The sequence below is a fragment of the Schistocerca americana genome, chromosome 3, assembly GCF_021461395.2.
Source record: "Schistocerca americana isolate TAMUIC-IGC-003095 chromosome 3, iqSchAmer2.1, whole genome shotgun sequence".
Classification (NCBI taxonomy): Eukaryota; Metazoa; Arthropoda; class Insecta; order Orthoptera; family Acrididae; genus Schistocerca; species Schistocerca americana.
Window position 1 is genome coordinate 40,154,262 of NC_060121.1, and position 11,487 is coordinate 40,165,748.

Here is an 11,487-nt window from a genome sequence, read left to right on the forward strand (position 1 = left end):
TGAGGAAAATAAAAAATAAGAGCATTAACATTCCTGACTCCGGCAGCAAATATAAACTAAGCCCAATCTGCGTTTCTATGCGCAATCAGAATTAAAAAAGTGCCACAATTGTTTAAATATTCCTTACTGCCTTGTCACCCACAAAGTGTTTAAATAGATGGTATTCCATAAAGTGTACTCAATTTCCTGACAAATTCCTTAACTAAATAAATAAACTATATTACAAACATCGTCTTGTATCTCATAAATTTTTACATAAACAATATTCCACACATTATCTAAATTACTTAAAAAATATGCCATCCACTGCAATTTATTTCCAGCCGAATGGCCAATCGTGTAAGCCTTTTTCACACCAATTTCCAAGTGAGGGAGGGGAGGGGCTTTGCTGGGAGGTTTCCCAGAGGGTGGATTTAATTACTTGATCTATTTAATTAATTAGTCTATTAAATAGGCATCAAAAGTGTCTTTGTATTGGCAAGTGCCTTCCGGGACGGATAGTGGAGGAGGAGGTGGAGGGGGAGGAGGACTACAGAGAGGGGTGAGGGAACAATAGGTTAAGGACCTGTCAATGAAAAGGAAGGATTATCCCCAGGGGTTCACAACATGTCAATCGAAAGTATGAATTATCCCCACAGGGTCATAATCCTCCTAGCAGAACAGTAGGATAAGGACCTGACAATCAAAAGAGAACAATAGGTTTACCCTTGAATGTAGGCAACCCACACTAACAAATTCTCCTGAAACATAGTTTGTCCAACTACTAATGAACACTTATGCCTTTCTGTGTGAGCTCTGATTTCCCTTATTTTATGATGATGGTGATTTCTCCCTGTGTAAGTTGGCATCAACAAAATATTTTCTCATTCAGAGAAGAAAATTGATGTCCACATCAAATTTTGTATCACGTCCGTGACACACTCTCCCCTATTTCTCGATTATACGAAATCGATGTACTCCTTTAATCCTATCTGGTAAGAATCCCACACCATACAGCAGCACACCAAAAAAGGAGCAATTCGCTTAGTTTAGGCAATCTCTTTAGTCGATGTGTTGCATCTTCTAAGTGTTCTACCAGTAAAACACAGTCTTTGGTTCACCTTCCCCCTAGGTATAAAGTGAATTTACAGCCTTTACATTTGATTGATATATAGTGTACGTTTAACAGATTCTTTTTAGCACTCATGTGGATGACCTCACACTTTTCATTATACGAGGTCAACTGACAATTTTCGCACCATATGGATATCCTCTCTAAATCGTTTTGCAATTTGTTTTGATCTTCTGATGACTTTCGTAGACAATAAACGACAGTATCTGCAAACGACCTTTGATGGCTGCTCAGTTTCCCTCTTAAATTGTTGATACAGATAAAGAACAACAGAGGGCCTATAACACTAACTTGGTAAACCCCAGAACTCACTTCTGTTTTACCTGATGACTTTCTGTCAATTACTATGAACTGTGATGTCTCTTGACAGGAAATCAGGAATCTAGTCGCACAACTGAAACGACATTACATAACCATACAGTTTGATTACAGGCTGCTTCTGAGGTGCACACAAGTCGCCTAATGTGGTGTCGACTGAAATAACACTTGCATTCCGCAGCCGAACTTCCCCGAATGGGGCCTCCTGGCCAAAAATACCATATGGTCATTTCATTTCATGTGAGGTACAGTGTCAAATGCCTTCTGGAAATCTACAAATACGGAATCAATTTGAAATTCCTTATTGATAGCACTCATCACCTCGTGTGTGTAAAGAGCTGGTTGTGTTTCACAAGAACGATGTTTTCTAAATCCGTATTGACTCCTTGTCAATAGACTGTTGTCTTCAGGGTAATTAATTCTGTGTTATAAAATCCTGCTGCATACCGACATTAATGATATGGGCCTGTAATTTAGTGGATTACTCCTGTTGCCTTTCTTGAACATTGGTGTCACGTTCTGACACTCCGCTCCTTTTCACGTTCGTCAGACATCAGCAAAAACATGCAGTGAGTGCGTTAGCGTCACTAGAATAAATTTTTGAGTTTAGGAGTGGACTCTTATTCTATTACAGAGAACATCGGTGTTTAGCTGTACTAAATTTGTTTCATTCGTATATTATTGTTGAAGAAGCACACGGGTTTACATAGATTGTGATATGAAGATTTCAGGAGAGTTGACAAGATAATGCATTACGTCCTGTTTAGCGGAAATAACATTGAACACAACAATATCAAATTTAAAAAGAAGGTTCTCTACAAGATTATCGTAATTCTAGACAGTGCAGTTGGGCAATATTACGACAAATCGTCCGAGTCCGGTTCTAAGTTCGGCGCTATTTAGGATGACAATCAAGTCTACGGAGGATGGTTAGTTTGTGTGACAAGATGAGCAAAAGATTACTCAAGATTGCTCGAGTTCACAATGGACGCAAGCTGCTGAACCAACAAGTTTGCGCCTCTGTGAGCAGCATTTACCTTTAGCTGTGATGTGCTGTCGACTGCATGGCTGCTCTCGGCCTCTGAAAATCCTATAAAAGCTAATCAAAATCTTTACTTATTTTATCAGCTGAAACTGTCCTGTGTTTCTCATTAGGCGAGAAAACATGCATTTATCCCTAGTCTGGAAAATATGGCGATATACACGTGCATAGATGGAGCAGCGTGTATACTTCAACACCCTCTCAGTTCTCACAAGAACAATTAACTACGTGGCTGTTTCGTGTCTCCACTATCGGAGCTCGACGACTCTTCAGCTAGTTTGTAGCTGAGTGTCAGCGAAAGTGAACGCAGTGTTCACACAAAATTCTTCTTCTGGCGCTCTGTTTTACACTTGACACTGGTTCAGAGGAGAGTCCCCGAAGTTTTAGGTATTGTGTCTTTCGTGCTTCATGTCACGGCTTTTGCAGACCAATGGGAGTATTCCTTTCATCCTGTGAAAACTACCCCTGCCAATCGCAAAGGACCTACCTTTAAACTGCATTGAAACATCGCCCCTTTTTCTCCTTCCGAGTTTATTTCAACCATTCGGACATTTGGTGCCCGCTCCTGACGCCTATAAGTTGCACACGTGCATCACAAGCGTACCACGGACCTTTCACGTTATCAACTGCGCCACTGGTCTGTTTGTATACACCTGGAAATTCCCAAACGCAGTTTTCTAAAGAGTTTCTGCGCCACAAGCAGCGCTGGGCCGCTACCTGCTCCCATCAATGCATTGCCCAGCACGTTCGTCGTCCCTCTCGCCGTGGGTCACCAATCCTTGTCAGATGGGTTCCGTTGGACGTGGGCCGTGACGGCGGAACTTGCGTCTGCCCCCAAACTAAAACCTTTTTTCCAGCAGCTTTTTTTCATCTTTTGCTGATTGACATGCAGGATTTGGGTTCGGTGTGCTAACACCATCGAATCGAGTGTCTTCCCTTTTGGCATTACCTACTGTACGTTTTGATAGGCAAATCTGCTCACTACCACTGATGTATGTCAGGTGACATATTCATCTATTCGTTACGGTGTGTAAAATTTCATGTAAGGCGCAAAATTAACATTCATTCAAGCTGCCACCTACCAACGTGTGCAATTTTCCACTCTGTGAGTAAGCATCTTTCTGCGAGCAAGCGGTATGTATGAAGTTATGTATGGAGCTCTCGCATCAGCATACTCTGAAAGGACCCTAACTGGTATGCAGTCTGGGCCGTAAGACTTGCTTTTATTAAGTGAAATTGCTACACTGTTTGATCGTTATGTCGATCGGGAAGACTCTCGACACCGCACACAGCGCCTCTGTCGAAGCTGAGCGGAACGCCCGTGGTGTCCTTGCCAGTACACGCCTTTATCCGCACCTCGGTGCACTCCTGTCGGTCACTAGAGCGACAGTCTGTGCCCATATGCTCACTGCGATTGGATTGGATTGTTTGGGGGGAAGAGACCAAACGGCGAGGTCATCGGCCTCATCGGATTACGGAAGGATGGGGAAGGAAGTCGGCTGTGTCCTTTCAAAGGAACCATCCCGGCAATTGCCTGGAGTGATGTAGGGAAATCACGGAAATCTAAATCAGGATGGCCGGACGCGGGATTGAACCGTCGTCCTCCCGAATGCGAGTCCAGTGTGCTAACCACTGTCAATCCGCAGAGAGCGCATCGGTATGTTGAGACGTGTGTAGTGGGTAGTCCGTACTTAGTAGTGCATTGCAATTGCGGGATGGAACAGCTCGGCAGACGACTGGCGGGTGGAGGGGTCAAACAGAGCGACCGAATGCTGACTGGCAGCGTCGCTGGTGATTCGTCTCCAGCCTGTGAGGTAGTGGTTGCAAAATCCGACCGGTTTTAAACCGATACCTGTATTTTAGCTCTGAATAACTGGTATTTTTCAGTATTTGTTTGGTCTCAGTGATAACAGGTGTTTTTCACTATTGTTAGTAACCGGCTAAAAATGGAAATGTCATTTAGTCATAGCAGCAGTGCTAAAAATTTTCATTCTTAAATAACCGTTTTTTTTATAAAAAGGAGTAATTTTTTATTCGTGAAATTTCCATTGGTTTGAAATATTTCATTTTTATACAAAATGGGAAAAGCGAACAGTGCTATTTTAAGAACAATGTCGTCAGGAACAAGCAACAAACACGTGGCGTCAGAACTGGTACAGCATTACTGTGACAATAATGTCCCTGGTGCCGTGTGTTGTGCAGTGCGCGGTAACTGCCGCACCGCTAGTCTGGGGAAGAGTGGGGAGAGCGGCAGTGGCAGCGGCGGCGGGCGGCTCAGGGCGCCGCAGGGGACGCGTCGAGTGCTGGGGCCCCTCCACGCCCACACTTGCATGGTGACCATTCAAAGAGCTATGCTATCACCTAAAATGAATTCCACTGAAAATGCAGCGATTTATTTTCGGCTGCCTTGTTAACCATTTGTAACTTCCAGAGAAGCGTCACGAGTGGCGAATTTTGAGTAAAACTTACACATTTCTCTTGTTACTGTGTTAAAACTAGCTTTTTTCCAAACGTAATGGAGTTTACGCTGTCTCACCTCAGCAGCATGTTGTGCAGACACAATTGCGAGAGAAATCTGAAACAGTGGTTTACTGACTATATTAAGTGAGAAACTGAGGAAAAGTACAGTCAGTAGGTTATGAAAAATCACATCCTCCGTACAAAATACCGTGTAACGTTTTCACATATGTTGTTCCAAAACCCATAACATTTCTTGTTTTATGAGCTATTGATGGCCCTTAAAAATCACATTCTTTCACCGAAAGAGTCTGTAGTTATTAGAATGACACGGCAGATAATGAAGTCTTACATAACAGTGAATGGTAAAATACTCTCCTCTTTGTGTACTATCATTTGCCAAAATCTCATTTTGATATCCGAAACCGTTTACGAAATATGACGAATGTTGTGAATATTTCACTCTGGCTTTATTGTTGACTTGGTGCGATCGCAAATGAGTGTGCTACATCAGATCAGTTTTCTCAAGATTGGTGACAGATATATACCTCTACCCAAGTCTAAAGAAAAATTCGATATGTTACCTAAATTTCATACGCAACAACATATTATGTAATATGCAGCAAACGTAAAATCATACTGACCTATCTTTTTTTATTTCACAATTTTCCGAATTTGCGTAGTATCTTAATTTCACGTAAATATCACAATAACTGTGGCCATTAACGAAATTATGGGCACTTTGTCATGAACCTAAAACAAAAGCCGCTCGGAGTGGCCGCGCGGTTTGAGGCGCCGTTTCAAGGATCGCGCGGCCCCTCCCGCCGGAGGTTCGAGTCCTCGCTCGGGCATGGGTGTATGCATGTTGTTGTTAGCATAAGTTAGTTTTAGTTAGTTTAAATAGTGTATAAGTCTAGGGACCGATGACCTCAGCAGTTTGGTCCCTTAGGAGCTCTCTCTCTCTCTCTCTCTCTCTCTCTCTCTCTCTCACTCACTCACACACACACACACACACACATACACACACACACACACCTAAAGAAATAAAACTATAAATAAACCAAAAATGATATTTTTTTTTACCAAACACTTTCTGTAAAATCGTTTGAGAAAGATGTGCTCGTCCAGTCTGTCATTGCTGACTGGGTGAAACGTCGGAAACACTGTCCTCCGCTTCTGAACAGATGAATAAACTCGCCCAACGCTTTGGACGAAAACTGGTCACTGTGCGTCGGCCACCGAATCCTGCGTGAACAGTGTGTGAAAAGCAGGAGGAGATTACTGTTTAACGTCCCGTCGACGACGAGGTCATTAGAGATGGAACACACACCCTTTCGAAGAAATCTTCCCAGCATTGACCTTAAGCGATTTAGGGAAATCACAGAAAACCTATATCAGGATGCTGGACACAGGTTTGAACCGTTGTCCTCCCGAATGCGAGTCCAGGGGGCTACCACTGCGCTATCCCGTCGGTCGGTGTGAAAGCCTTCCCCCAACGTGGTGTATGTGGGCAGTAATTCCTCGCTATTGTCGTCGGACATCTGTTGTATTGTAGATAGGCACCAATCCTAGTCTGGATATATTTTCATGAAGTGACTTAGCAGTGAAGTACAATGCTTCATTCGTTTTAAAAAAATAAAGATTTCTCTGCCATTTCTATGAAATGATGAAACAGAAAGGAAATATGGTAACAGTAATAAATTAAAAACTTGTCAACAATTTATTCACAGTATACAATAAAAACAGCAAGTAGCTGATCTGCTACGTAATATGCCTTTATCTGCTTGTGGTCCTAGAAAACGGACAAATCAACATGAAAAATTTGGTTCTTCTACCTCATTTTCACCTTTAGGACAGGCGATTCGTAATGCCCAACTTGTGGTATGATCCCCGGTCAAAATACCGTGGCTCTTTAAAAATCCGCTCAGTGAGCAGGCCAGACCTCAAAATGTTTTCAAGAAGACATGTTTTTGATAAACAGGCGGAGATCAATTTTGCCTAGTTCCTTATAATAAATTTACAATGTAAAAATTTTATACAAATAAATGTACTAATTCTATCATTATTACAAAGATTTTAAAATAAAATAAATATTCTTAATAAACAACCTAAAATAGTTATAAATCAAAATATAAAATAATGAACTAAAATGTAATCTCAAAGATGGCTGGTTTAAAGCTTTCTATTATATTTTTGAAAACAAATTATAGGTTAATAACTTCAAAGCTTATCCCTTAAGGAATAAATAAGTTAATATTTATACTTAAAAAATTAATTAACAACAACTTACTTTAAAAAATTAAACTTTTTCTTAAAAAACTAGATATCTTAGGAAACGATTAACATCTCATTTCTATAAATAATTTAATAATAATTGTGATACATTAACCATAAATTATTTGTAAATCAATCCAAATCAAGACAAGTAAAATAAATACTAAAATTTTGATAAACCCTGATACAAAAGGTACAATAAATAAATTCTACTTTAAAAAATTTAAAATAATATTTCATAAAACATTTACATTACCAATACACTATAATTTAAAAAAATCAATTCTATAAAATATACTAAGACAAAATCCAACAAAATTATTTATATTAAATAATTAAATAAACAAAAAATAAATATAATAAAATAAATAATCAAGATATCCTGATTTGCACAGAAGAATTTTCAGTATAAGTGAAACACTTAACTAATATGTTATATCTTGAACCTCTTCCTAGACACACTTTCCAGTACATCTACTATGTTACAACTTATCTAAATTGAAGCTACTTTAAAACAATCAAATTAGAATAATCAATAATGAGAGCGATGGGCGTTGTGTACACACCTCAGAGCCAATATCAGTTAAATTAAATAAATCAAATTACTATCAAATCCACCTTCTTTAACAGTATTTCACCATCAAATCCGTTATAAACAAAAATCTATTGCAACTTTGTAACCCACTTCCTCTTAACTATAAGCTACACCCTGACCTGAAATATTTTATAATTATACATCTTGAGAATTATAACTCTAAAAAGATTCTCTGATAATGGAGATATATAAACAAATAAATTAAGTAGAGTAAATCGTGTATTATCAATCCGGGGTAGGTTCCTCTGAATGGAATGAGATACTGCCAAATTCTTTGGGTTTAAAGACCTTAACTAATAGTCCCCTGGTAAATATAATTAACATTTAAAATAATAGGGTATCTAATCCTAGTTTATTATTTAAATTTCACAGATTCATAAAAAGAGCTACAAATAAATTTTAACATTTCACCTTACAAATTTATATTTTAACCCTAATAATATAAACAACTGTTTTAACCAATAATATTCACTTGTATCAATCATATAGCCACGGCTGCTGGCACGAATTACGCCAATACTAAATCAATTGCTAAATCCAAAATCATTTGATAATTAAATCAAATTACCTTAAGAGTAGAGTTTTGAGAAATTAGAATCAATAGCATACTGGTCATTTTTTGTGGTAATCAACTACTTATGGCTTTTCGTCAAAAGTAGCGAATGGTGGATGGGCTAAGTTTCCTTTTATTTGTGCATTTATTTAATAGTCTGATTCTATGTATCTTGAAACTGAGAGGGTCAAAAATTTTCAATTTTTATCGATTTCTACATTTATTAGAGGAGATAATAGGAACAAAAATTCGAGAATCGGTTACTTTAGAAACTGGTTTTTTGACTGGCCTTAACGATCAGGTTAAACTGGCGTGAAAAAAGCCATATTTTATTTTTTGTTTATTTCATTAACAGTACAGAATAACAGACAGCCTTGAAATTTCAGGTGGATCTGATGTTCGAAATGTAATAGCAAAGACATCTTATTGGTACAGTCTGGTTGGTATGCAGCTGTTAAGGCTATTTTATATCATATAAAGGAAATAATGTACAAAAAATACCTCTAAGGTTACAGAGAATTTAATGCTTTACGATTGTTGAAGTGGTTCTGTATAATTCTTATCTGACTAGTTGAGGAGAATATAATTTATAGTGTACAGTGCAAACATAAAATGTACCAGAGAGATACAATACGATAAGTGTGGTGAGAAATAAGTTGCAAAATGTAGAGGGAAGTGATATGGTACATTTAGATTGTAATATAAGTTAAGTAGCTTGTTGGTTGATAATAGCCTATTTCTATTTCAGGTGAGAATATGTAGGTAGAGCCTCGAGATAGTTTCATCTGTAGCAGTGTGTGTTTATGGAGGTTTGTTGTGTTTGTGCGTATTGATATATTACCTCGAGTGCTGCATGTAAGGATACTACATTTGTTTGTCTAATTGTTGGTAGTTGCGGTATATTCTGTGTGATACCTTAGATACATACACACATGGTGTTATACATATTATATAGTGACTGAGCAAAAAATGCTTCAGATGGTTCTGCGCACTATGGGACTTAAAATCTAAGGTCACCAGTCCCCTAGAACTTAGAACTACTTAAATGTAACTAAGCTAAGGACATCACACACATCCATGCCCGAGGCAGGATTCGAACCTGCGACCGTAGCAGTCGCGCGGTTCCAGACTGAAGCGCCTAGAACCGCTGGGCCACACCAGCCTTCACTGACTGAGCATTTGACAGAAGGACTTCATGTATTTTAGCTTTATTTGAAGAATAGACGTATGGTTGTAAATTTATTAGTCGAAACGGAGTGTAGTTCATTGCTAATTGAGTGCAGTATACCTAAAATAACTTAATACAAGAGTTTTTAATTTTATACACGGTTTACACAGAAAATACATTTGGCACATAAAATATTTTGATTGCAGCTTTACACAGAAGAGAATATTCTTCTGGCTGGACGTAATAATACGAATAACACATTGCTGCCTGTGTATTGTATAGTATAAACAATATACAATGTGTGTTTGGGGAGGAGGAGCCTCTGAATAAAAGAACTTTGCACCTTGTCCTGCCTAGAGCCGTTACCTTACTACTAGAGTCTTAGTACGTGGTGTCACTGCTCGCGTCGGTGCTTCGTTTGTTTTAAGATTGTGACTGCCCGGTGTGTCGTTTGTGGCTGTGTTGTCTCGTGCAGTGTCACGTGTTGTCGGTTTGGGTCCTTACGTGTCGATCCTTTCTGTTAGACGAGCACTTGGTGTGTTAGTCGCTTCGCCGGTTCCGGAATGTGTGGTCGACATAAGCGAAAACCGATTATTTGAGCGGTAACCGCCGCCCCTAGCGTGGGGCCCTAAAGGGACAACTGCGGCGGCGCCGACACGTGGCCGGCGACGGCGACGGCGAATGCGACGCGGGCCGAGCGCAGCCGAGGGCGGCCGAGGCGCGCCGAGGGGGCAGCGGCCGGGCCCGGGCAGCGCAGTGCGCGTCCGGCCGCAGCGCGCGACCCGCCGCCCGCCGCCCGCGACCCGCGAGATGCCGACGGACGACGGCGCGCTCACCGTGGCCATGTCCAAGGGCCGCTCCGCCTCCATCTGCGCGCCCGGCTTCTCCAGCATGGAGGCCGTGGCCGCCGCCGCCGCAGCGGCCGCCGCCGGCGGGGGCGGAGGCAGCGGCAGTGGGGGTGGCGGCGGGACCCCGGTGGCCGGGAGGCGGCGCCGGCCCGCAGCCCGGTCGCAGAGCGCGCGCCTCACCGGCGGCAAGTCCGTGCGGCGGCGAGCGGCCGCGGGGGCGGCCGGGGGCGGCGGCGAGGGCATGCGGGGCGGCGTGAGCGAGCCGCGCCTCGCCGGACACGGGGCGGAGGGCACGCCGCCCCCGGCGCCGGGGCTGGGGCTGCCCGCCGCCGCCACCCCCGAGGCGTCGCCCGGCTTCCGCAGGCGCGGCTCGAGCCGGCGCTCCGTGCACCACGCTCACGGCCACGGCCACGGCCACGGCCACGCTCACGGCCACGCGCAGCAGCCGCCGCCCCGCAAGTCTGCCGCCTACCTGGACGTGCCCGACGCGCTGGGCGGGCCGCTCGAGGGCGAGGACGACGAGTCGTACCGCCTGCGCTCCTTCAGCCTCACCTCCAAAGGTAGGCGCCGCCCCCCACCCACCTGCCGACCGCCGTCTGTGTATGTGGCGTCGTCGCCGATCTGTCAGACCTACTGAAGGACCGGAGTTGATGCCGTGTTCCCACAAATCGGAGTAATATCGCCATCTGATCGTTTAAACGCGAGTTTTGGATCGGTTCACCACTTTTGTGGTGACGGACCCTACCGACGTATTTATTTACAGTTGCGAAGCACACCGCTCATAAATCTGTGACTGAGGAACAAGTCCGTACACCGGAGTTCGTGGTGTTAGCCTCTCCGATTACGGTAGATATTGCGCGGCAAGTTTCTTCAGAATTTTTGTTTTGTTTCCAAAGGGTCCCCAACTACGATCCTCAGTAGACACACTTCCGTAACTTTCCTGCGCGATTTCTTGCGAGAAATGTGTGTAAATTTAAATGAAAATGTTAAAAGTACGTAGTTTATTGCTTGCACAGTGAGATTGTATTACTATGTATTTTTGTCATAGAATGAGAGCAGAGGCAGCCCACGAGGGCAAACGAAGACTCGAATAGTACCGAAGCACGGAAGAGCCGTAGTTT

At 42.4% G+C, this 11,487-nt stretch overlaps 1 protein-coding gene across 1 annotated transcript; it reads left to right on the forward strand.

Moving 5' to 3' along the window:
* The first annotated feature begins 10,199 nt into the window (after positions 1 to 10,199).
* On the forward strand, positions 10,200 to 11,003 carry LOC124605254 (hapless 2-like). Its single transcript, XM_047136811.1, has one exon. The coding sequence runs from the start codon at positions 10,200 to 10,202 to the stop codon at positions 11,001 to 11,003; it is 804 nt and encodes a 267-aa protein (XP_046992767.1).
* The last annotated feature ends 484 nt before the right edge of the window (positions 11,004 to 11,487 follow it).